The sequence below is a fragment of the Perca flavescens genome, chromosome 19 (assembly GCF_004354835.1).
Source record: "Perca flavescens isolate YP-PL-M2 chromosome 19, PFLA_1.0, whole genome shotgun sequence".
Classification (NCBI taxonomy): domain Eukaryota; kingdom Metazoa; phylum Chordata; class Actinopteri; order Perciformes; family Percidae; genus Perca; species Perca flavescens.
Window position 1 is genome coordinate 23708549 of NC_041349.1, and position 26470 is coordinate 23735018.

Sequence of the window (26470 nt, forward strand, 5' to 3'; positions counted from 1 at the left end):
CAGATACACACACGCTAACTGAGCAGAAGGCCGGAATATGTTAGGAATGTGCTCTCGGAGATGATCGACCTTCACACGGACACACGCACCACGTTGTGCGCTCGGATACACAACTTTTGTGCCAAAACACAGACATTTCAGTTGGCATTCACACACTTCTCTGATCACATGCTGACACATTTGTACTTGAGTGAAGATTTGCTCGTGAAGAATTGCTCACACTTCTGTGTCTCATGCATCTGTCTTCTGACCTACAAGCCTTTTCCACACATGCACACACGTACACCCAGTCTTGCTCAACAGGTCAGGATGTTACACAAGTCGGGACCTGCATGTCGAGGATATGCCTGTCTGTATATTGCTGCGTTTGAGTGTGTGTGTTTTACATTACTAGCTAGTGAGAAACTGTAAACTAAAGACACACACACACACACACACACACACACACACACACACACACACACACACACACACAGGCGGCAGACAAAGTTGTAGTCTCATTACTGCGGTCTCCAAGGAGTCACCATGGCAATTGCAGAATGAAACCACGGCCTGTGGGAGAGGGTGTGTGTGTGTGTGTGTGTGTGTGTGTGTGTGTGTGTGTGTGTGTGTGTGTGTGTGTGTGTGTGTGTGTGTGTGTGTGTGTGTGTGTGTGTGTGTGTGTGTGTGTGTGTGTGTGTGTGTGTGTGTGTGTGTGTGTGTGTGTGTGTGTCCTACAGACCCAGAAGTGGATTATTCCTCCAGGAAGTAAGGTATTCTCCACAGGCCAATCAGAGGACAAAGTATAAGACAGAGTTTAATCCAATTGTTCCAACACTTCTGACCTTTTATTACCCGTGTCCAATCCCAGGGGAGCGTACAGCCAGAGTAAAGTAACGAAAGAAGGAGTGAGGAAGATGGAGTTTCAATACTTGAGCCAATGATAGGGACTTTTATGAGTTTGTCTTTGCTGTTATTATCAGAAAGGAAATATGGAGAGAACATAGATAAAACAAGGGCAAATAATCAGAGTCAGAAAATAACAGAAAAAGAGACATTTTTTTCTATAATGAAACTTCTAAAGACGGAGTAAAAATCCACTCAATGAGGAGAAAATGATGTGAGAGAAGAGTGACATATATGTCGTAAGAAAGCCTGGGGAATGAGTGCAGGGCTTAACAAATATTTACAGCGCATCCTTCTCTGTGTTTATGGCTTGGTTTATAACCACACTTTTCTCATCTTGTCCATCCCTCCCATTTTTTTTCTTCATCTCACTTCCAGAGCACGTTATCCTTCAGGCTAAAGGTGCCATTGGGTCCTTGCATGCGGTTATGTAGTACAACTATTTTCCTATCTTCTCTGTGTTTGTTTCCGCTTGTTTGCATATTTGTGTATGCACACATCAGTATTTGTTTCGCAGCATCCGTCATGCAAATCTATTCCAAAGATGTATGTAAGATATATGTGTGTGGAGTTGTCTAAACGTTCTGTCTCTCTCACACACACACACACACACACACACACACACACACACACACACACACACACACACACACACAGATGTCATATGTAGCTGGTTGTGTTTTATGTCTGCAGAAGCAGAGGAATCTGATAAAAGATAGATAAAATGGATTTAATGGAAGGAGGACAAAGGTTAGACGGAGCATAAACATACCTAAAACAAAGTATCAGTATTTCTGCTTGCTGCTTCTTACATAAACTTTAAACAGCAGAAGAAATTAGTAGAACTGGACTGTCACGCCACCATGGTGTATAAACATACTCTCCTCTATTATCAGTTAAAATACATTTTCTGTTCACTATTTTTATGTAGAAGTTTCATTAATGATTTGAAGTTTAAAAAGTGGGAAACCACTGCCACCTCTAAATCTCAAAAAAATAGATTCAGAACAAGTGAGAGTCTACATCAATGCTTTTGGCTCTGTTATTCTTGCAAACATTTGCTAACTAGCACAGAGTAAAGCTGAGGCTGATGGCTCATGTCTTTAGTTTTGCAGGTATTTGGTGATCCCTTAACTTTCCAAATACCACTGACCAAAGGGATTACAGTTCTTCCCAATAAGAGGACATGAAAGTCTGCACCAAATGTCATGACTATCCTGTCAAAAGTTGTTGAGAGATTTCACTTAAAACCAACAATCCTTTTTTGACTATCAAAGTCAGTAGGAACCAGGAGTGTGTCTGCACAAAAGTTTGCGGCAATCCCTCCTACCGTTAGTGAGATATTTCCGTTTGGACCAAAGTAATGGACATACCAACCGATCAGCCATTGCCCAACCATTGCCATCCCCAGAACAACACCCCATAGCGTGGCAAAAATATGATGGTGAGGGATTATTTCCCCCCAGAATAATATACCAAAATAATATATTCATATAGTTAGCAATTACTGATGCTAATGTTGAATTTCTGCACAAACTCTTCTACTCTTCTTCTCATCAAGTGATTGACTGACATTTATCCGTCTGTTTTTTTTTTTTTTTTTTTTTTTAGGAGGTGGAGATTCTGGACATTAACACTATCAGGGACACCAGAACAGGAAAATACGCCAAACTACCAAAGGTTGGTGTGTGAGAGAGAGCGAGAGAGAGAGAGAGAAAGGCTGTCACCTCCTGCTGTTGATTACATTTGTCCTCTGACAAGAAATGTAATGCTCAAGTGTGACTGTCACTTAAAGATGTGTCCACTGTATGTGTGTGTTTCCTCTCTCAGCTAATGGGGCTAAGGTGACAGAGCGCTAATGAGCCTGCTGACAGATGGGTCTTCAGACAGGAAGTGATATAACCAGTGACTGTTGGCTAGGAAGTCATTGTGTAAAGAACCTAGATCTGGCCGTCAGAGTAACATAAAGCCGCGTAATAGTGGTTCAAACATACGGATGTGTTGACATAGTGCAAGCTTGTGGGTCAAAATGGTAAAAAAAAATAACAAGACTCATGCTGCACTGAGGCACTGATCAATTGCATTATTACTTTACTGAAATCAAAGTAAGGAACAATCAAATTTGGTTCTGCTTTTAATCGGTATAAAAGAGTAGATTCTGCAATAACTGAAATGAAGCCTTAGCCGTTATGTAAAAAAAACGTCATGTTCAGGAATATTTTGAGTGTGACATTTAGGGCTGTTTGGGCGGGAATAGGACTACCGAACAATGTTTAAATGTGGTGTTCATATCAGTGGTTGAATGCTTAAATGGCCAGTTCACCCAAATGAATTACAAAAGTACCCATCTCCTCACCTATCATAAATGGCATCTAGCTATGCTGATAGCTATGGTAGGCCCAGGTTTTGCTCTGAAAAACGCTCTAATAAACTAACTGATGAACTACGCTACCTGCTCAGCACCACAGAGCACACAGATGACATTAGAGCTGTTGAACATAGTGGAGCATTTAGCAGCTAAAGAGTCAGATACTTTCCTCAGGAGTTGGTAAAGACCTAGTCTGTATCCTTGACGTTCCACTTCCGGGATTGCTCCGTTGCTGACGGAAATTCCGCCAGATTTCAGTCATTTAGGTCGGATATCCGTTGCCTTGAGCTGTCTTTGTATTGGCATTTTAAACTCCGGTGGATTTCTGAGGACTCTGGTTAACTGCTCCTCAGATCTCTGCAGGGTAAATCCAGACAGCTAGCTAGATTATCTGTCCAATCTGAGTTTTCTGTTGCACGACTAAAACAACCTTTGAACGAACACATTCAACCAAAACAAGTTCCCTTCCGAGGCTGTTTTGCAGAGGCGCTTAGCGACGATTGTGATTGGTTTAAAGAAATGGCAATAAACCAGAACACGGTTTTCTCCCATCCCGGAATGCTGGGTGGACTCGCCAGACCCTCCTTTGCAGCACTGCGGTGGAGGAACGTCTGGCATGTGAGACTAGTAAAGACCAGACCAGAGCTAACAGGAGAGTGAATATTAGACTTACATTCTTCATGTTACCTGAAACACGTCTTCGAATGAATGCTAATGTAGCTCTGTATGTGATAGATATGTCAATAAGTAACTGTTTTGTTAACTTCGCCATATCAACTTGTTTTATGATTCATGATGAGTATACGGTTTTATTGTATTAATAAATGCCACTTTTTTGAAATATTTAATGTGTCAACCCTCACTAATTCTTGCTTACTCATTACATGGCGTTAGTAGTTTTAAGGAGTAAGAGTTGGTATACATATTCAGGGGAGCGCAAGGATGGGTGGTATTTGTGTTCTGATCCTTTAAACTTGCTTCCCACTTAATGACAAAGTACAGTTTGTGCTCTGCTTTGGAAGTATTTGTCTTCATAAACAGGCATCCAAGTTAATAACTTTAATTGAAATGAAAGAGAGACACGATAGAGAGTGAGTGATGGAGAGAATGCATAATTGATGGAGAGACATTGAGTGTTGGAGAGAGTTGGTGGTAAAGAAAGAGTGCTCCAAAAAGAAGGAAAGAGTCATTTGGTTAATTAGATCAGAGTGCTACACCACATGCATCACATTTATTGTTCTCAGGAGGCAGAGAGCTGGACAAGGAGCGGGAAGGATGGAGAGTTTGTATGCACAAGTCAAACCAGTGTTGTGGTCAATATACTGTGTGTGTGTGTCATGTTCACATTGAATGTCCTAAAGAGTAGGCCTATCTAAGCACAACAGTTTGTGTGTTCAGGACCCGAAGCTGCGGGACGTGCTGGGCTTCGGTAAGGGTGATAACGCCGAAGGGAAGCTGGTAACTGTCGTCTATGGCAACGACCTGGTCAACATCTCTTACCTTAACTTCCAGGCTATGCAGGAAGATACAGCCAAGGTAATTATGGAAACTGCCACCACCATCCCATAACCTACTCACATTACTTATGCCTTCCTTTAAAGGTCCCTTATTTGCACAAGTGAGATTTCCATGTTTTTTTTTAAAGGTGCCCTGTCATACAAAACAGTTTTTACTTGCATTTTTTTAAACATGTTAGGTCCATATGTGTTTGTGTTATGTTGTGAATGTGAAAATGAACTGCTACCTCCTTTGTCAGCTCTAGTCACTGAAAAGAAATAAGCAGAGAAATCAGGCCAATTACAAAAGCTGGTCAGTCTGACATCATGTTGCCTGAGCTCATTACTATTCATTAGCTCGCCCAGTTGGGCTGGGTTAAGGATTCTGACAGCCAGGCTCTCATTGGCTAGCTGTTAGCCAGTCAGATTCAAACAGCTTAGCTTGTTGAATATTAAAGAGAACTGGCAGAAATCGAGCTGAGTCTTCCTTTAGGCTTTCTATACCACGCTAGAATGGCTTGAAACAAGGTAACCAAGGCATTTTTTCCACAAACAATGTTACAGAGTCCATGGTAGAACTTCAGACATTACCATAAAGTCATGAAATACATGTGGCAGGACACCTTTAAATTATAAAGCAGGTCGAGGTGCTGTATAACCCCTCAGTCACATTAGCTACTAGAGACGGAGACAAAGCGACAGGCTACCATTCATTTTCAATGGGAGTGGCTGTTTGCCAGCGACAAGCTTGCCGCTGCCACGAGCAAGGCGGGGCCAAAATAGACAAGAAGTCTATTTTATGCGAATGCTGAGCGATGCAACAAAGCTACTGCCAATCAGACTAAAGCTAGCGTGAGGGCAGCGTGACGTATGTCAGTGGCTCGAGTCAAAGAAAATAATTCAAGATGGCGGAAAACGCTTCAGGACATCGTGTTTATGTATATAACTGATATGTTTGGCACTTTATCTCATATATTTTCTTACCTTTATTGAGGAAATAAATACTTTTAAATTCAAAAACATTGTTTTTGTGACTTAACAATACCTCTGAAGTAACTTTTAAGACGTGCTTGAAGGTAGCACCGGAGAATTTCTGTTTACTGTTGCCAAGCAACCAGGGGTAGGCTAGGCACGCCAAAGAGCGCCCGCAAGCGAGCGCATGTCGCTCTCTTTTGTAGCTAACGTGACTGTAGGGTAAATAGTGTGGAAGTATCAAAACGCAGAATCCACAGAGAAACGCACACAGCTCGTATTCAGAAGCTGGGCCTTTAAACGAGCCGTCAGGACTTCTGTAGGGTTGTGATGTCACAACTAAACTATATATAAATAGAAAATGCTGCTGCAGTGCTGTTACAGTCATTCTCCCGCTGCAATGACGGTGCAAAGACGCCGATAGTGCCGATGCAGAAGCTGACGCTGACACTGACCAGTCGGAGCAAACCAGGCTTTTTTGGGAGGGGTGCTTAAAGTGAAGCGTTGCAGACAGGGTGAATACAGATTTAGACAAACAGTATGTGAAAACAAAGTCTTTTTTTTTGAACATTAAAGCATGTAAACATGTTCTAGTACCTAAATAACTAAAATAAAAGTACAAACCTAAAAATGATCACAATATGGGACCTTTAATATTTCTTCCTTCCTGTCATCCCTCCATCCTTCCTTCCTATCTCCCTCTACTTGCCTCTTTCTTTCTTCAGGCCATATGCTGATTACTCACTTTACGCAGTTGACATAGATGCATGTGCGTGATTAGGAGTTGTTAAAAGTTTATTTTTTTTTTCTGTGTGTGTGTTGTATATAGAAACTGTTTCACTTAGTTTTGAATTCAGATGAACAGTCAAACAACCCTGTTTTATCATCTTGTGTTTCCAGATTTGGACCGATGAGCTGTTCACTTTGGCTACAAACATACTTTCCCAGAATGCATCGCGGCACACCTTCCTCAACAAAGCGTAAGAAGTTGTGTGTGTCTTATCTTGACATTAGGGAACTGTATATTTGAGATCATTGTTTTTAAAGCCCCCCTCTCTCTCTGTCTCTCTCTGTCTGTCTATCTATCTGTCTGTTTCAGGTACACTAAGTTAAAGCTGCAGGTGAATCAGGATGGGAAGATTCCTGTAAAGAAGTGAGAAACATGTTAAAACACTTCTTCTTTCCATTCCTCTTCTCTGTCTCTCTTCCACTTTCTCTCTTGTCTCCTCTCGACAACTGGCTTATCTCTCCTCACTGTTGAGGTTTTTTGATTCGCCTTGTCTCATACACATGTAATCCTTCTGTAATCAGACTGTGCTGACAGGGTTTGTCTTTTAATGGTGAATGGCTTGACTCATGATAAACCCTTTTTGAACAGTGACTATTATCTCTCCAAATTCTTTGTCTTTCTTTCAGTATTCTCAAGATGTTTTCAGATAAAAGGAGAGTGGAGACGGCTCTGGAGCAGTGTGGCCTCGTCAATAACCGGGTAATCATCAAATGTGATCACTGACCACACGGCTACTCATGATATGCGCATGTATTGTTTTGGTCCATACGTGAGATTCAAAAAGTTGCAACTCACCCTGCGGAGTTGCATAGCATTCTTTGCATGCCTTTGCAATGTAAGGAAGGCAACAAAAAGGCTGCAGGCAGACATTTTGATTAACTGTCAACCAGAGTCTTAAGTTTTTAAGGTTGTTTTTTGTACGGATTAAACAAACAAAATATAACATGGTAATTGGACAGCCTTAAAGATGCTGTGGATTTTGTTGCAGAGAAAGGCTAGCTGTTTCCAGTCTTTGTGCTGAGCTAAGTACCTTCATATTAACCATACAGCCACGAGAGTGGCAGCAATCTGCACAACTAACTTTCAGCAAGAAAGCAAATAAGCCTATTTTCCCAAATGTCAAACCATTCCTTTTTAAATCAATGTGTTGCTATTGAGCTTGCATAAAAACTAGATATCAAGTAGTTTACTTAGTAGTCGCACAATATTTTCTCATACATTTGGCTTCCTAGAGAGAGAGAGAGAGAGAGAGAGAGCGAGCAACTGTTAAAAAGTCCTGGCTTCATTCATTCTTTGAAACCTGAGTGTCCAATAATGTATTGTCAAAGTCTGCAGTGTAAGGTACCACTGGCTTGCGGTTTGGTAGGTAAAACAAGATTTCCAGTGTTCAGTGCAATCTTTCCTTAAAATCAGTCTTGGAGTCACAAGACATTTCTTTTTTTAATAAGGGACCAGATTGTGCAAACTGCACTGTCAGCGTTTCTCTTTGTACCGTTGTACTCTGGTGCCTCCTGCTGGTTGAATAGGAGAACACACAAAGCGGGAAAAGACTGAGGTGGATCTGAGCCCCGACTGACATAGTCATCGATGTTATTTGGTGCTTTGGAAAGCATATTTCCCTTCAACCTACAGGCTCTACAATACTTGAAAGTTTGGTTTAACTTGTGTTGGAAATCCGGGGATCAGTAGTGGAGACCAGAATGAATTTTAATGGCATAGCAGCAGCATGTGTGAGCCAACATTTACATGTTACTGAGGCCTTTCATCCTCAGTTTGGTCATTTTTTTTAACCTTCTTTCTCTTTCCCTCCATATCTTTCTACACAATCCTCTCTGTTCTCTTTCAGGCAGAGGGGATCAAGCCAGATGATTTCACTTGGGAGGCCTTCCAGAAGTTTCTCGACAGCCTATGTCTCCGGCCTGAGATACAAAGCATCTTTGAGGAAAGGTTTGTGACACTTTCACCAACATATGCTGGGATTTTCCATTTAAGTTTATCCCCACGTTTGAGGATACTATATTTTGAGGATCCCTGCTGTACCTAAGTGATCACACAGTACACTTTTCTCTTTGCTCCAGTGGCTCCAAGAGGAAGCCATTCATCTCTTTGGACCAGTTGATGGATTTCATTAACCGCAGGCAGCGAGACTCCAGACTGAACGAGGTGCTGTACCCCCCGCTGAAAAGAGAGCAGGTCCGACAGATCATGGAGAAATATGAGACCAACGCCAGCCAGCTGGAGAGAGGTCAGTAACTTTGGGTGTGTTTTGTTTTTTTCTGTTCACATTCCAGGTATGTAGATGCTTGTGTCCAGAGCAGCTTAAAACAGGTGATCTTCATTTCTCAGATATTTTAATTAAATAATGCAGTGAATCATAGCAGCGAATATAAATCAGCTATGGTCCTTTTTGCCTTTAATGTGCTCCCCAAAGATCATCCAAAGAATTGACCAAAAAACCCTGACCTTCTTTTGCTGCTGAATTGAATTTAATTGGGGGCGGAGGGGGGGGCAACTGCACAAAAGGAGATTCAAGTCACATAAAGTAATATTATTTCACAAGATAACAAGAGTTCAGTGTACGTGCATCTGTATCCTCTTACAGATTATATCTTTGTCCCAAAGCAAGGTTTATCAGTTGCAGCAGAGTTATAGGTTCATGGGTATGATTGATTTCCTGGTCTTTTATTGCAGCAGGTTGTCCTTTTCTAAAATCCTTGGCCGTGCACTGACCGAGCCCATATCCCTTTCCTTTCTGTAAAACATCCAGAATGTGGGAGTCATTTGCAAATTTGATCAAATGTCCTGCACATGTTTTGCCGTGGATAAACTGTACAAAACTGGGGAATGAAGAGAGCCTTGGCTGCCGTAAGCCTCTCTGCTAGGACACTGTTAAGCCAAAATCTGTAAGATGATCCACTATCCAGCCCACTGTGTTCAGAACTAAGCTGGAGCTCCATTAAAGTCAGCTGATGTCCAAATACAGACAGTACACGACGTACATTTAGTATAGTATCTTCCAGTCCTTGCCCTTCAAATCAATTATTCTGATCGCCATGAGCAGATGGATGCTGGTCTGACTGTGAAAAACAAGTTTGACCTTTTTCATATTCTCTCTCTCTCTCTCTCTCTCTCTCTCTCTCTCTCTCTCTCTCTCTCTCTCTCTCTCTCTCTCTCTCTCTCTCATGCAGACCAGATCAGTTTGCAGGGGTTCAGTCGGTATCTGGGAGGAGAGGAAAACAGCATCGTACCTTCAGAGAGGCTGGATATCATCGACGATATGAACCAACCGCTGTCTCACTACTTTATCAACTCCTCGCACAACACATACCTCACAGGTAAACGTACACACCTTCAGATCTACCAAGACCCAAGTGTAATGCGGCATTATGATATTTAGCTGCATAGTTCATTTTTTTGCATCCAAAACCCATCTTTCCCTCCCTTTTTGTCTGTCTGCCCGCAGTGGGTCAGCTAACCGGTCTGTCGTCAGTGGAGATGTACAGGCAGGTGCTGCTGACCGGCTGTCGCTGTATAGAGCTGGACTGCTGGAAGGGCCGGCCGCAAGATGAGGAGCCCTACATTACCCACGGGTTCACCATGACCACTGAGATCCCCTTTAAGGTGGCAGTCACTGCTGTTTGGCATTCAATCACCCCCGATTATTCATTGGAGCTTTCGCCTAGTGTCAATGTGACACCTTGGTTAGGTTGAGATCAAAGCTATTGCTCTCATATAACATTTACTGAACAGCATTTTGACATGGGAATGAAATGTTCACTTTCCCTATTCATGAAAGGTTTTGCATCTACACACAAGAGGTGCAGTATTTTTTATCTTTATGGAGTCATTATTGACTTTTATGTACATGTTATAAAGCCCTGACAAGCTGAGACGCTATTTGTTCTCCTCCAGCTGTAAAAAATATAAAAATGATGAAGGGAGCTTGGTGTTTGGACCTCTTAACCTTGGTGCATTTGTGTGGTCTGGTCAGCAAATTCTTTGTGCAGTGGATTCAGAAATGCTGAATGTGGAGGCAGCAACTGCAGACAGTTTGTACAAACAGAAGAAAGCTGAAGAAATAATAGTCTCCATTGTACACTGGCATTCATTTTGTATTATTATTACAGAAAGTGGTAGCAGTGCCATAAACTGTTGCCAAAATTAACTCAAGCTAAAAAGTTTCACACCTTTATCATAAAAGAAGCTCCTTTCTGCTTTATAACTGTGTTAACAAGGCACAGTTCTGCTTTTTATAAGCTACAAGTTGCTCAGTAAGTATTCATGACCTTACAATCTGAGGAAATGTTTATTTTACCATTTTTGTATGAGATTTTATTCAGTGAAGCACTTTTTTTAATGTTCTCATTCTTTCTTTCTGTCCCTGACTGTAGGAGGTGATTGAGGCAATAGCAGAGAGTGCTTTCAAGACCTCCCCATACCCCCTCATCCTGTCCTTTGAAAACCACGTAGATTCGTAAGTCTTGTCAGTCTCTAGGAGTATGTTTGTCAGCACATAGATTCAGATCATCTGGTTTTTCTAAGGCTCTATGTGTTTTGGGTTGCAGTTGATGTGTTTATTACCAGACCAGATGCAAAATGTAAGGCTTTTATTAAAGCATTTGCTCTAAAGACGCGCTGTTACAAAGGCATGTTGGAGTTTTAATTTAGGGGCCCTGTCCCATTGTGGCAGGTTGTAGTAAACCAGAAACTAACCTGTGTCTCTCATTCTGTCAGGGCCAAGCAGCAGGCCAAAATGGCAGAGTACTGCAGGACCATCTTTGGAGATGCCCTGCTCATTGAGCCACTGGAGAAATATCCGGTAAGACTGATCTCCAGACATGAACTTTGACAATGTGTTGCGCTTAGCTTTCAATATGCACTACTTTCTCATACACACACACACACACACACACACACACACACACTGAAAAGTCATATATATTCTAAGGTCTGTTTTAGTCTAGAATAAATGCATTTTTAGTGAAGACTTGCTGCTGTTTCTCAAAGGAAAAACACTTATATCCTTTGACTCCACAGTCATGGTGTTAATCAACTTGCAAACCGTCAAATAGTTTCAAACAGCTTGTGATACGCAGATCAGATCAGCTCATGATCTTGACCATGTAGTACTAAAACATAACTTGTGATGCACTGCTTTTGCATAAACATCTCTGTATTCACATAACTTTCAGTGCATGCACACAATTCCTGAACTAAAACGCAGACTGAGGGTCATAGCATTTGATTTGATCATACAGTTTGATTATTTTCTATATTTCTACTTGCAGAAGCATGAGCTATGCATGTTTTGTATTTTTATTGTAGTGTTTTCCTGAGAACTCTTAACTGTGTTAAAAAATAAAAGTGGGGTTTGCAGTAAAAGTGCACATTAATTAATTACAACATGTTTTACTGGTTAGGAGCAATATATGTGTAATATGTAATATATGTACAAGTGTTTATGCAGGTTATAGCATACAATGATTGGGGCAGTGTGAAGCACAGGGCAGAGTGGGATGACTTTGAAGTTAAACACAATCATTCAGAGTTTTAAGACTGCAAAGTTGATTTAGACAGATTTTTAAGGCTGTTTAACTTTAGTTGTAACACATTGTGCATGGCCCTGTTACTCTTTTGATAAAACATAAAAACATTGCACAACCATTATAAAGTTTAACACGTTGTATAAAAACACTTTTATTAAAAGGATATGAGGATGAAGAGGGATGAGTGTGAGGGTGGGTTACTGTTCTGATTGTACTGGGGTGAGTGATTAGGGTGTTTAAAATTATATATATTTTATGTATATTTGTTATCTTGCTATGCATATATAATATAACATGTATAATGATACATACATATACAAAATATATAATATATACAGGAACTACTTAGAGTTGAATGAGTGGTGGGAAAAATAACAAGCTTCGTCCCGCTCCTTTTTGGACATATTGAATTGTTTGTAACACTTTATAGATATTGTTTTTCCTTTTGGTGTGTAGCTATGCACTTATTGTGTTTTTATATGTTATTTTTTTGTTCGAAATAAAAGTAAAAAATAAAGAAACATTAAGGCTGGGTACTGAACTTCCCTATTTTTAGGCACTGACCAAATTGCCTCCATAATATTGAAAAATGCCTTGTCACCTATATGTGTGTGTCACATAGGTGTAAACGAGCCGAGTAATAAATTTGTACTGTAATGTTGTAATTTCTTTTTGTTAAATGGATTTTTTTAAATTGGTATGGGAAAAAGTATTGTTTAGAAACCGGTATCTAATTCACGATATCGCTACCGTTATTGAAATTATAACTATAATTATAACCAGCCCTAGTAACATTACATTTGGATAATATGTTGTGGCTGCCAGTCCACACATGACATGACACATGACATCGCAAAAAAACAATACATAATCTAGCACTGATACTGGATAAACTAGATTTTATTCTGTTCTTCTTCCAAACGTTCAATTTTGACTGAGTCTACCAGTGTCTTTCTTGTGTCTTCAGCTGGTCCCCGGTCAGATCCTCCCCTCACCGCAGGAGCTGATGGGGAAGATTCTCATCAAAAACAAGAAGAAGCACCACCACCACCGACCCTCGAGTAGTGGCAGCATACGCCGCAGAGAGCTGGAGGGGCGCTCGTCACCCAACAACGGTGAGCGCAGGCGACTGACTGCGTCTTTTGCAGTGGCGTGCAGGGCCGAGAATGTGACTTTACTCTTATGTCCCTCCTGTCTGGTTGTAAAGAGTGTTTGTAGCTTTCAGTCATATACCATTATTTCTCCAATGGATCTACCACATGCATGCTTCAAATGAGCTTAATATATACCATTTAGTGCACATCGATGTTAACACTATTAGTTTTCTGTTTTCTGTGTAGACTGCCCTCTGACAGACAGCGAGGGAAGCCAGCTCCTGTCTAACGTGGAAGAGAAGCTGGCTGAGGGGATCGTCAAAGACTCTGAGCCTCGCAAATCCATTGGTGGGTTGTAGAAGAAGGTGTAAATGGATATACGGATTATAAAGTCGGCCATTCAATGACTAGGTTTTGCATAAGGTGTATTTATTACATTGCTCAGGAGGCGAGGGAGAAAGCGAGGAGGATGAGGAGGACGAAACGGCAGCGGAGCTGAAAAAGCCAAACTCCGACGAGGTAAGAGCCATCAGGAACAGGGCTGATGGTGTGTTTGGCATGCTGATGGGCTGACTGATGGATTAATTGCTATCTGCCTCCCTCAGGGTACCGCCAGCAGCGAGGTGAACGCCACAGAGGAGATGTCGACTCTCGTCAACTACATTGAACCGGTCAAATTCAAGAGTTTCGAGGTGGCAAACAGTAAGTGCGTGTGTGATAAAGAGACAGGAAGATGTTGTGACTTAGAGTACAGGAAGGATATGAAGTGAAAGGAAAAGCGTGTGTATGATGGGGTAGAGAAACCTCATTAGTTTTAAGCACCCCATGTAGCTCATTAGGCAGACAGGCGGGTTGTGTGGACTCATTTGTGCTTAATGATCAGTCTTGTCATACAGACCTGTTGTACATAGAAAAAAATCGACACAGGTACAGAAATTGATTAACATAGTCTGAGTTCTTTTTTTTCACTCTCTTTCTGTCCACCAGAGAGGAGGAAGTTCTTTGAAATGTCGTCCTTGGTGGAAACCAAAGGCATGGACACCCTGAAGAGTTTCCCCAACGAGTTTGTCGAGTATCCCTGGAAGCTTGTGATTAGCTTTTTTTTTTTTTTTTTTTTTTTTTTTTTTTGAGGAATACGGTTTATGTGTATGTGCATCATTTTTTGTGTGTTCAAGTTTCTCTTCTGTAGGGCTGCAACCAACGATTATTGTCATTGCCTACTACTCTGTCAATTATTTTCTCGAGTAATCGATTAGTTTTTTGGTCTATAAAATGTCTGTAACTGAGCATTTTCACTTTTTCTTCATAAAAAAAACGATTAATTGATTATCCAAATAGTTGGCGATTAATTTAACAATTGACAACTAATTGATTATTCGATAATTCTTTGTACATCCACTCTTTTGTGTTGTAACTCTTTATGGGTACTCAGCATGGAAAAGACTTGGTGAGGAAAAGTCTTTGACGCCTAGTCTTGACTTTAAAACAACAAGTAAAAAGTGAGGTTTGCCTTTTTATCTGCTACAGCGTACAACATGTAACAAATATACAGTGTTTGGTTCTTAACAACACTCCTCCAGGTACAATAAGAATCAGCTGAGCCGAATCTACCCTAAAGGAACAAGGGTGGACAGCTCCAACTACATGCCTCAGCTCTTCTGGAATGTCGGCTGCCAGATGGTTGCGCTTAACTTCCAGACCCTCGGTGAGTCTGATTATTTCAGCCTCAGATTGCCTAACAGGTGCATGTGAAGGCCTGTAAGGTACAAAGTATACACAGAACCAAACATAAATCAGGTCTTTAAGGAATAAAAATTTTGCTTTCTGTAGCTGGCAGATACTGTGCCACAGACAATTTTTAAAGAGGCTCAGGGAGGTCAAGTTAAATCATCTCAGTCTTTGTCCCTTTATCTTCCTCTCAAACCATCCCTCCTTCCCTTTTTCATCTCTCCATTCCTCTGTACCAGACCTCCCTATGCAGCTGAACATGGGGGTGTTTGAGTACAACGGCCACAGCGGCTACCTGCTGAAACCTGAGTTCATGAGAAGGACAGACAAACACTTTGACCCTTTCACAGAAAACATAGTGGACGGGATAGTCGCCAATACTGTCAAAATTAAGGTAAGGATAAAACGTCTCGTCATTTGGACGTAAATAAAATTCTTTGTAAGAGTTGTTCTAACAAACCTGTTTTATTTAACCTCCACCAGGTGATCTCAGGCCAGTTTCTGTCCGATAAAAAGGTTGGCGTGTACGTGGAAGTGGACATGTTTGGACTTCCTGCTGATACAAAGAGGAAGTACAGAACCAAAACATCCAATGGGAACTCACTGGACCCCGTGTGGGATGATGAAATGTTTGTGTTTAATAAGGTGCACATACCAAGAGTCAGATGTCTTTCACATTGTTCTCTCACCCTTCATTGTCAGTCCTTTGTTCACACTGAAACACTTTTTAAATCTCTCTCTCTCTCTCTCTCTCTCTCTCTCTCTCTCTCTCTCTCTCTCTCTCTCTCTCTGTCTCTCCCTCCCTCCCTCCAGGTGGTCCTCCCTACACTGGCCTCTCTGAGGATAGCGGTGTTTGAAGAAAACGGAAAGTTTATTGGACACAGGATCCTCCCTGTGTCCGCCGTCAGACCTGGTCAGTTCAAAAACAACACAAACACCCATAAACACGCTCTCGTACTGTTAAGCATTTAGAGAGTCCGGTTGTAATGATTCACGGTATGTCTGCATTCAGTTGAAATGTCGTTCCTGTACCGTTTAATGTCCAGCCCTAATGGACAGTAGTCATTTATGTATTTGTTTCTTCCTTTCTTCCTTCTTTGCTTCTAGGCTACCACTACATCAACCTGAAGAATGAGCTGAACCAGCCCCTCCTCCTGCCCTCTCTGCTGGTTTACACTGAAGCTCAGGACTACATCCCTAATGAACACCAAGGTAAGAACACCACATTAACAGCAGCACTTTGCAGCTTTGCACCACACAACACACTTGTGACACTCGACTCGACAATTTGACAATTTGAGACATACTGTATCTTGTAGCTATCTATTTCAGCTGTTTATCCATTGCCTCTCTATTTGAACAATTTATGCATTAGTTTTAGCTAACTATGTTGACTTCTCTGCACACTTGCTTACTAGTTTTCAGGCAGTGTCATTGGCAACATGTGGCTTTAAAGGTCCAATATTGTAAAAACTAAGATTTCCATGTCTTTGTTTTTATTATAAAGCAGGTTGAGGGGCTATATAAATACTGTGAAAGTACCAAAATTCTCAATCCACAGAGAAATGCACACAGCCCTTATTCAGAAACTGTGCCTATAAATGAGCCGTCAGGACTTATGTATGGTTGGGATGTCACAATAAATTCAATATATAGTTAGAAAGTGCTGCTACAGTGCCGTTAGAGTTATTCCAGGGCTACAATGATTATGTAGAGACTCCGAGAGCCACAATGCAGCAGATTCAAAAAAAGCTGACCAATCAGGGGGAGGGGATTAATAAGACAGGTGTTAAAACTAAGCATTTTAGACAGAGAGTGAATATAGGTATATTTAAAACAGACAGTATGAGAAAAAATATGTTTTTGGAACATTAAAGCATGTAAACATGTTCTGGTAGAAACCCAAAATACAAGTATGAACCTGAAAATGAGCATAATATGGGACCTTTACCATTTTTTGTTTTGTTGTCGAGAGTTAGATGAGAAGATTGATACCACTCTCATGTCTGTACAGTAAATATGAAGCTAGAGTCAGCAGACGTCATCTTATCTTAGCATAAAGTCTGGAAACGGCAAAAAGCTACGCTGACCCGGTAAATCCAGGAACCATATTAATCAAAAGGCCTTGGTCTCAGCTATGTTAAAAAAAAAACGTTGAAAGAGAAACCTTCAGAGACCTGAAGGAGTCCCACACTGCAATATTAAAATTATTAAAGTACTTGATTTGAAAACTTGTGACTTGACTTGGACTTACCATAAAAGACTTCAACTTTGCCACTGGTCTAGAATATCTGAACCTATGGTTATCTATGACATTAAAGCACTTTTTGTCTTGTTTTTTGTGTGTTTGTGTGTATTCTCAGAGTACGCAGAGGCTCTGACCAACCCCATAAAGCACATCAGTCAGTTGCACAAGAGAGAGACACAGCTGGCTGTTCTCTTAGAGGACAGCAGTGAGGTAAGACACATCTGTGCTTTAAATAATAATTAGCAACTAAAAAGAATTTATAGTCATTTTTTAAATCTGTACCCCAATTATACATCTTCCTGTTGCTATTGCCCAGCATGTCCCCAACCAGCCGAAAGAGAAAGAGACCAAGGGAGAGTGTGAAGTCAATTCAGGAAGTCGACTCCCCTCCTCCTTTGACCCGCTCCCCCCCTGCTCGTTGGAAGAAGCCCATGACATCATCAAATTGCCTACTCCGGGTAGAGACATTTACAAATCACACATACACAGCCACAAATGTTGTCTCAATGTCTACATGACACACATGCAAACACACATGCCTGTCATTATACAATACATTAGATTTGTATCACTTCCAATGATCATTACCTTTAATTTACTGCCATGAATGACTTTTTACTGTCAGTATTGAATACGATTCTGCATGTAATCCACTGTAACATTATCAGTCCATTTTAGCTGTTTCAGGTCTACCACTCCTGTATAAGGGTGGTTGGTTGCAAATTTTGGTTATGGAGCAAGTTTAGCAGTCAAAACGTTGCTACACTCTATCAGTCTGCCTGCCTTGCGTGTATTCTATGTTAACGTTAGCTAACGTTAACATAGAATACACGCAAGGCAGGCATCTCCATGTATATGTCTTCACTGCACAAATATCCACTATAATCTATTTAAGATCTTTTCACTTGTCTCTGGGAAACTTCAACAAGTGAAACAATAATTTTTTTTTTACTGTGTTGTGAAAATGTCAAATGTAAGCGTTTTTAAAAATTTAACTTTTTAGGAAATCCAAAGGGACATGTTATTATCAGTTTCTTCCATTTATGAAAAATATTGTTCTTTGTTCATTGCATTAGACACAGTTGTTTGTGTCTGGTTCCCATCATCCATCTCACACGTACTGTCTGTGTGCTTCTCCTCGTGTGTGTGTGTGTGTGTGTGTGTGTGTGTGTGTGTGTGTGTGTGTGTGTGTGTGTGTGTGTGTGTGTGTGTGTGTGTGTGTGTGTGTGTGTGTGTGTGTGTGTGTGTGTGTGTGTGTGTGTGTGTGTGTGTGTGTGTGTGTGTAGCACATAGTCAGAAGGAAGACCTCATAAGCACTGTTCTGGCAGGTAAGGTCATTCCAGCGCATTCATCTCCACACAGAAACTAGTGAAATCATTTGTGTGTCACATAGAGCTGCATGCAGAAGATGTATTTTATGTCTATTTTTTTAGATTGGAAAAGCAAGGAGTGGCTAGTTTTCAGCAAGATTTACACTGAATGATACGTTGATTGGCCATAATTCTATGTCTGTCTATGTCTGTCTCTCAGACGTCCAGGCCCAGTCTATAGAGGAGTTGAAGCAGCAGAAGAGCTATTCAAAGCTACTAAAGACCCAGAGCAAAGATCTCAAAGAGATGCGAAAGAAACACCTAAAGAAGGTACACACACTAACAGATGCCTAACAGAATAGAAACATATTTTTAGCTCTGCAAAGAAACTGGATTTGAAAGGTCCACTATGTATATCACCTACTTTTGCTTGTGTGCTGCAAAGCAAATCGTTTTTTGCTTGTGTACATTTGTAGGTGTGGAATCTGAGTAAGGAGCAGAAGAGTCGGACTAGCAAGCTTCAATCTGACACCCAGAGGAGACGCAGTCAGATGGAAAAACACCTTAAATCTAGCATCAAGAAAAAGTGAGGATGGAAGGATGGTTTTGTGGGCTGTACGAAGGAGGAACAGTGGAGAAAATCTAAAGAAGTACCAGTAAAGAAGGGAGGGAAGGAGGAAAGGATATGTTGAAATATGTGAATAGATTGGTGGTGTAAACATGGATAGATGGAACTAAACTGGCTGACTAAACCTGACTTAATTGTGTGTGTTCAGCGAGCCCCATGAGCCGGTGCAGCATGAGCTGTCAAAGTTGGAGCAGGAGCTTGAGAAGCAGACGGTCCAGCTGAGGGAATGGCAGATGCAAGAACTGCTGAAGCTCCGACAGGAGCTTCACTTACTGGAGAGAGAGAAGCAACAAAAACACCTACAGGAGGTAACCACACACACACACACACCCCTATGTATGAAAGGCATCAGTGCACTTCCCCAATCTTTGCACACTTGTGCAATTATTGCAAAGACCCAATCACAATGTTTCGATAACTTCCAGGTAGAAAATCCCTGAGTCCCATACATCAAATTTAACCCCGCTGAGCAAACGTGGATGAGGAACAACTGGATTTACCCCCATCTCCTTCATTTAAAATGCATGTTTGATGCTTTCATATCAACACATATGTCAAACACTTTCACTAACATTAGGTTGGAGACTTCATTTACCTGTTGGGCCACAGATCACTAGTTTTGGGTGGTGTCATTTTCTTCAGTCAGTCCGACTGGTGGTGAGATAACGCTGTTTGTAACGCTAGATTTGGTTTGGTCAAAGACACCAGCAAAGCAACACAGGACAAAATAAGCCCAGCAGAAACGTCCGATAGGTCGGCCCTCCGTGTTTAACTATATGTCTTTTAAACATTACAGTTACGGTTGAAAATGACAACAGAAATGAACAAGTTTGCCAAATTCACAAATCTCAATTCAACTAAACGGTCAGTTGTCTACCCGGAATTAATGGTTTGTGTTAGCATGACTTCATCTTGATTCGGTCTATACTCAACGTGACAAACTTGGAATTATAAATTACAGATATATATATATATACTGTACACACGCTCACACACAGAGTTCATCATTCGCTGACCTCTCAGACACTTTGTGGCACTTCCGTACACCTGCACAGTGATTCACTGACAGGTCGTCCTCTGCTGCTGTGTGTTTTTAGGCCTTCCTGAAGTTAAAGGAGACGGGCGTTGAATGCCAAGTAGCTCAGCTGAAGAAGCTGAAGGAGACATGTGAGAAGTAAGTGCAACCTCCTTACCTTGCATGGCCAAATAAGAAAAGTAGGGACAGGACCCAGAAGTCACTGCCAGTGTGACTTTCAGCTTTTAGTTATTATGGTAGAATTATTATAATATAATTCTTTTGCCGTAATGCCGTAGTGTTGTGTTGATTTTAAAAGTGGCCTTTTCCCCTTTTTTTTTATTTATTTTTTTTACAACATGTGACTTTGATTCCCGGTTGTTGGACTTACCACAAGCATCTAGGTTTTTTAATAACATTCACAAAAAATTTAAAAGTTTCCTACAAAATTAGCAATTTGTCTTCATCTGGATGTAATGCTGTGATGTGATTGTGTTCGCAGGGAGAAGAAAGAGCTCCAGAGGATTCTGAACAGGAAGCGACTAAACAGCATCAGCGAAGCAAAGACCCGCGACAAAGACAAGGCTGAAACGTAATAAGCTTTTGAGACCTTTATTGGGTATTTGGGCCTTTGGGACCTTTTATACTGATTCATACACCTTTTTTTTCTTTTATTTTCCTCACTCTTTCTCTTCATCTTCCTATCTTCCTCTATAGGGAGCTGATTGAGATCAACAGGAAACATATTCAAGATTCTGTCGCCTTAATCCGCAGAGTAAGTACCCAGACTTGTCACCAACAGCCCTTATGGATGGCCATTTATCTACTTTATAGTAGGGCTGTCCTCGACTAAAGATATTCTTAGTCGACTAACACTTATAGGATTTTGTCGACTAATCGATTAGTTGATTTAATTGACAGAGCTGTGCGCTTTGAGAGGTGGTTAAGACTAGAAAAGCACAATATAAATGTAGTTAATTAACCATCTGTAAAACTGAGTTTCTCCACAATTAATCCTGCAAAAGCACCACTTTAAATCTTGTGTTTACCATAAATGTGCTCAGAAGTTTCCTGAAATAAATAATTAAGTATGAATAAGCATAAAAAAATAACTAATCGACTAAAGAAATCTTAGTCGACTAAGACCAAAACGACCGATTAGTCGACTAATCGACTAATCCTGCCATTGTCATCAACTTTACTCTTTCTCTTCTCACATATTATCTTCTTTTCCCTTCCTCCCTAATTCATCCCTAAATCTTTTCGCTAACCTTTCCTTTTTTTTTTTTTGTCCCTAATTCTATAATCCCCCCATGCTGTTACATGTATTCCCTTGTACATGTATTCCTACTTCCCCTGCATTCCTTCCCCAAAAATCTTCCTCCCATTGTCTCTTGTCTTCCTTCCTTCCTTCCTTCCTTCCTCAATCCGTCTCCCTTCCCGCTCTCATCTCCTTTCCCTCCAGCTGGAGCAGGCTCAGACCAGGAGACAGGAAGAGCTGATGCTGAAGCACCGGGAGGTGCTGCAACACATAGATGATGAACTTCCACAGGTGAGCAGAACACACATAGACGTACATATATTTACGTGCTTGAATATATTTTTTTTATATTTTCCTGGTGTTTCTTATGCAGCTCCAGTCTCAGTTGGAGAAGGAACTAGATCGGGAGTATCGGGGACTACAGGAGGAAATCTGCCAGCACCTTCAGTTGGAGCTCCAGAATAAAGGTCTCCGAAAAGACGCCCTGTTCTCGCACTTGTCCAACAGCAGCCCGAGCCCCAGCTCCAGCTCGGGTCCGCCCTCCAACTGCTCCACACCCTCTTACCCGTCAACGCCCAATCGGAGCCCTTGGAACAGGAGCATGGACAATAGCATTGCGTCATTGGCCGATTCCACTTCCTCGTCCACCACTCCCGTCCTGTCGGAGGCGGAGTTGTCGTTATAATAATACAGACAAACAGAATGCGTACATTTAACTGGGGTCTATAATGATTATAATGTGGGATAGTAATGATATTAATTTACTAATTTTTTAAAGTTTTGTTCTCGTCTACAGAGCTATATTATTTTTATTTGCTGTTTTTGGTCAGATGTACATCATGCCTATTGTTGGAAGATTTAATAACGATCATAACCAAACTTTTAAATTTTTTTTACATTTTTTTTTACATTTTCTTGTCTCTTTGTCTTGCTTTTAATGTGATACTTTTTTCATTTCCATTTTTGTCTGGTCAGTATGCTGTGGTTTTAGTTAGCTTTCTGTTTGTAGCAGTTTTAACCTTTTTATTGACACTTTTGAAAGCTTTACATTGTGTAGAGAGAGGAGTAGCTTTCTGAAAACGGCTGCCTTTATTCAGAAAAACTTTATAACATACATACAGTTGGCCCAAGTGATTGCCATAGTGGTAAGAAAAGAACACATTTTTGATATTTAGTTTGTAGCAACGTTAGATCAACAGGATTGCTTCATAATGGCCTAATGTACTACAAATCTGAGGAACTATTTAAAAGGCAGTCTATGGAAATGTCAGTAAGTAAAAAATATTCAAGGTTCAAGTATTTTCCAGAACTGGGTATTAATAGGGAATATGAGGGAACAGGGGGCAGTTTTTTTTTTTTTTTTGTTATAGCTGTAATGGCAGTAGCCGACCAGCAAGCGGTGCTGCAGCCTTAGCTGTTTATTTTAAACTGGTGGTTTGAGCCTTCCATTTATCTAGCCTGATTATACTATTATACTGTGTACCCCCCACCCCCACCCCCCCCACACACACACACACACACACACACACACACACACACACACACACACACACACACACACACACACACACACACACACTTGTCTCAGCAGGATTTGCAGCATCATAGTGTGAGTGTTTAAAGTCTTTGGCCTTTAACCTCCAATCAAAGTCCAGCCAAGGTTGCATGAGGTGGGGGTGGGCGGGGTGGGGCTGTCAGCAGAGAGGTGTGTGTGTGTGTGTGTGTGTGTGTGTGTGTGTGTGTGTGTGTGTGTGTGTGTGTGTGTGTGTGTGTGTGTGTGTGTGTGTGTGTGTGTGTGTGTGTGTGTGTGTGTGTGTGTGTGTGTGTGTGTGTGAGAGAAAAGAAGGGAGGGTTTTAGTGACATAACACTCACACATGCATGCCTGACACTGTACTTTCTACTGAGGCGTCAAAAAACATCATTTTATAGATATCGCAGATTATTAAACTCTAGAAGGGTATTTTTGTGTTAGGCCAGAAGTTAATCTCTTGATGAGACATCTGCTCTTTCCTATTAAATTGTGTGTGTGTGTCCTTTTTTATTTGGTGCAGTTAGTTTGCCACTTTTGCAGCGTAGAGAAGGACACCATGCTTAAATAGCAACGCTACTATAGGGTCTTCAGATGATGACTTAAAGCTGCACTATGGCATTTTAATGTAAAATGCCATGCTCATTTGTAGTCTGAATCACCAAATGAGGCAAACACATGAGGGTATTCATTTTACATTCTAATTACAACACTGTAGATTAGGTAATTTTAACAAATGATTATTGTTTTAGTGTAAAATAATGTGGTACGAAGTCCTGTCACAACTCAGGTGACCGCTTGATGCTTTAATTTCACTGAAGCCTCAACATTCAAAGAGTTAGCTCTTATTGCCATTAGAGACTGTCATGTGTCATAATGAAAAACAGTGGTTCAGTTCACTTGTGTAAATCTTATTTTAGGGTTAATATGCCCTTGATACATCCCTCAGTTTGTTAGATACTCCATGTAAGCCAAATATTGAATGTGGGATTGTAGCGCACAAACGGAACTTTATGTTAATATTCTTTTTGTCTAAGCTTGCTCGCTCTTTATTTTCATCCATTACTTGAGACCTTTTTTTCATTTTGACAGCACAATGTTTTTTTTTTTCTTTCATGTCTTGTCTGCTTTGAGGGATAAATGATGGCACTCTGTGTATATGTATTCTGTGTATATGTTTAGTTGTATGTGAATTTTACTACTGACCACAAGTGCTGAGGAGGGATGGAATGTCAAGGAAGGTTGAGGGGAAAAAAAACAAGTTAATTTAATTTCAAATTTTTCTCACAGAAAAGCTTGTTTCTAGATGACATTCCTGTCTTGTCCTCTTCCACCTCCCTCCTCCACTGAGCACTGGCTGCCTGTCTGTCTGATTATTCCCCCTCACACAAAGGTCTTTGTAAACTATCCTCTATTTAAATGGAATTTTAACAACTTTTTCTTTGTGGTTATTTAAGTTATTTATTTTGTATTATTGATGGATGAAAGGATCCATTCATTCAGAGTGTAAAAGGTTTTCATAAGCCCCCATTACAGATTCAGTGTGTGCATCTTTTCAAAATCGTCACAGAGCTTTGCTTTTTCAAGTTGGACCCCATAAAGAAAGCGACTTGAGGTCAATAACCGTTGTGAAATTGTTGGTTTGACTTATAGGTCATCAGTAGGACAGCAGCAAAAACATGCTGGGCTCAGCACTTTCTTTAAATGAGTACGCTGACCTTTTTGATCTCTGATCATTTAACAGTCAAAGAATGCCAGCCTGTTCACCTCTGGCTGTCCTGCACTCAGTGTGCCACACTGCATCCAATATGTAAATGATTTCCTCATCTCATTTTGGACACTAATGCATATCATGTATTTTGCAGTGGAGGTGAAACAGACACCAGTCTTCTCAGATCAAAAGGTTTATTTGCTTAAAAAAAAGTCTATACATTCCTCTCTGCTTTTAGGGTTGAGGTAGTCCATGGCCAAGTATTCAAAGTGACATTTGTAAGATAATCCCATTTTCGTACAACCCCTTCCAGCTGAGATTCGTTTCATGTTTAAATGCACTTTTACCGTCTATTCTGTTTTTGTTGTTTGTCAAAAAAAAAAGTTTATTTTTATGAGTTTTAGCGGCCGTTGGCAAAACCCATCATCCGTGGCAAAAGAGCTGTCACATTTTGACAATTACACAAGAAGTTTTTTTTTATTATCATTTGGTACTTTTTCCAAGGATGCTAATGTGTAAGGAAAATGTGTGATAGAAGACAAAAAATATAAGAAAATATCTCTATATATAATTCAAAATGGAAAAAACACCAGAAAAATACCACAAACCAGAGGTACTTTAGATATCTTAAGTTATTTGACCTGTAGACTACTGTAAAAATACATGTTGGTTCTAGATAGCAGCCAGTGGCTTTGAATTTAGATGTACAGTGTCTTTGTAGATCAGGAAATAAAAGAGGATACTACTGCTGGATTAATTTACATTAACTGTATGGACAATAGGTACTTTGTGCTGGGAGCTAAAAATTAAGTCTTTCTATTTCATTCAATCCAATATGGGTTCATGGAGTCCCATGGCATTTTGGGAGTTTGACAAGAATTGACACCAGACTGATCAGTTACCTGTTAGAGACTGGGAGACTGGAAGGTAGTGATGAATTGCCAATGAGCTGCTTTAATACTGTATTCTTCCGTTAGACCTTCTGTAATGACTTGATTAATTGGTAAAATACCCAAAAGACCTATGCATTTGAATTACTTTAAATGCCACAGTTAATTATTTTATTTTACAGCTGTTGATTGATATCAGACTTAAAGCTGCCCTAATTCATATTTTTATTTTAACAATTGATCAAATGATAATGTGTAATGTGAAAGTGGTTGCATATAGTGACTAACCTACCGAAAACTACTGAGCGTTTCAGCATCTTTTAGGTTCTTGTTACTGCTACTATTTGTCTGTGACTACGTAGCATTATTTAACAGGCTACGTGCTAAATCATTAGCATGTGCGCACAGTACACGTAGTCGTGTCTACCAGTCACAGGGTCAGTACTCTTGTCAGGCTTTGTGCAAATCAGTCAAACTCCCAAATAGCCAGTATAGTCCCTTAAAACATACTTGTGAGGTAAGATATTTGGATATATCTTTTGAATCAGGATCTTTATTGACTTCCAGTGTAAACCATGACACTAAAAAGGCTGACGTTGGTTCTCATTTTATTCAGTACATGCTTATATTTGACCTGTGCTGCTTTGGCACAGAGAGAGAGAGAGAGAGAAGTCAGTATGCTAGCGCCGTTAGCTAGTTTCCTTACCACCAGAATGGAGCCTGGGGGTTGTTTTTTGTCAGCCGTAAGATTTAACCGCTGTTATTTCTGTCTTGTTTATGTTGAAAACACTCATTTAAACAGACACACACAATATCATACTCTGATTTAAACACGGCAACATAACATTAGACACTATGCTTGCTTCAGAATTACACACACATACACTCCTTTACTTTACTCTTATTAGACATGCGGTGTGACTAGTCTCCCTCAGGCCCACCCTGAGGCCTCTGGCTGTCATGTCTTCTCTCCCTCTCTTTCTCTTCCTCTTTCTACTC

The 26470-nt window shown here is 40.6% G+C and overlaps 1 protein-coding gene across 1 annotated transcript in view; it reads left to right on the forward strand.

Moving 5' to 3' along the window:
* The window catches only part of plcb3 (phospholipase C, beta 3 (phosphatidylinositol-specific)), a 58655-nt gene extending 35648 nt beyond the window's left edge, over positions 1–23007 (forward strand). Inside the window, exons 3-34 of the mRNA XM_028564731.1 lie at positions 2497–2565; positions 4652–4789; positions 6622–6701; positions 6821–6874; positions 7138–7210; positions 8358–8458; positions 8590–8756; positions 9700–9846; positions 9975–10132; positions 10903–10985; positions 11246–11330; positions 13025–13172; positions 13398–13499; positions 13597–13670; positions 13757–13853; positions 14139–14223; positions 14732–14856; positions 15119–15273; positions 15363–15524; positions 15693–15792; positions 15987–16091; positions 17243–17337; positions 17444–17585; positions 18414–18455; positions 18658–18767; positions 18914–19023; positions 19214–19373; positions 20163–20239; positions 20583–20672; positions 20798–20855; positions 21546–21632; positions 21715–23007. Coding sequence (XP_028420532.1) covers positions 2497–2565; positions 4652–4789; positions 6622–6701; positions 6821–6874; positions 7138–7210; positions 8358–8458; positions 8590–8756; positions 9700–9846; positions 9975–10132; positions 10903–10985; positions 11246–11330; positions 13025–13172; positions 13398–13499; positions 13597–13670; positions 13757–13853; positions 14139–14223; positions 14732–14856; positions 15119–15273; positions 15363–15524; positions 15693–15792; positions 15987–16091; positions 17243–17337; positions 17444–17585; positions 18414–18455; positions 18658–18767; positions 18914–19023; positions 19214–19373; positions 20163–20239; positions 20583–20672; positions 20798–20855; positions 21546–21632; positions 21715–22026 — 3591 coding nt within the window. The 3' untranslated portion in view covers positions 22027–23007. The remainder of the gene's footprint in view (positions 1–2496; positions 2566–4651; positions 4790–6621; positions 6702–6820; positions 6875–7137; positions 7211–8357; positions 8459–8589; positions 8757–9699; positions 9847–9974; positions 10133–10902; positions 10986–11245; positions 11331–13024; positions 13173–13397; positions 13500–13596; positions 13671–13756; positions 13854–14138; positions 14224–14731; positions 14857–15118; positions 15274–15362; positions 15525–15692; positions 15793–15986; positions 16092–17242; positions 17338–17443; positions 17586–18413; positions 18456–18657; positions 18768–18913; positions 19024–19213; positions 19374–20162; positions 20240–20582; positions 20673–20797; positions 20856–21545; positions 21633–21714) is intronic.
* Positions 23008–26470: the final 3463 nt, after the last annotated feature.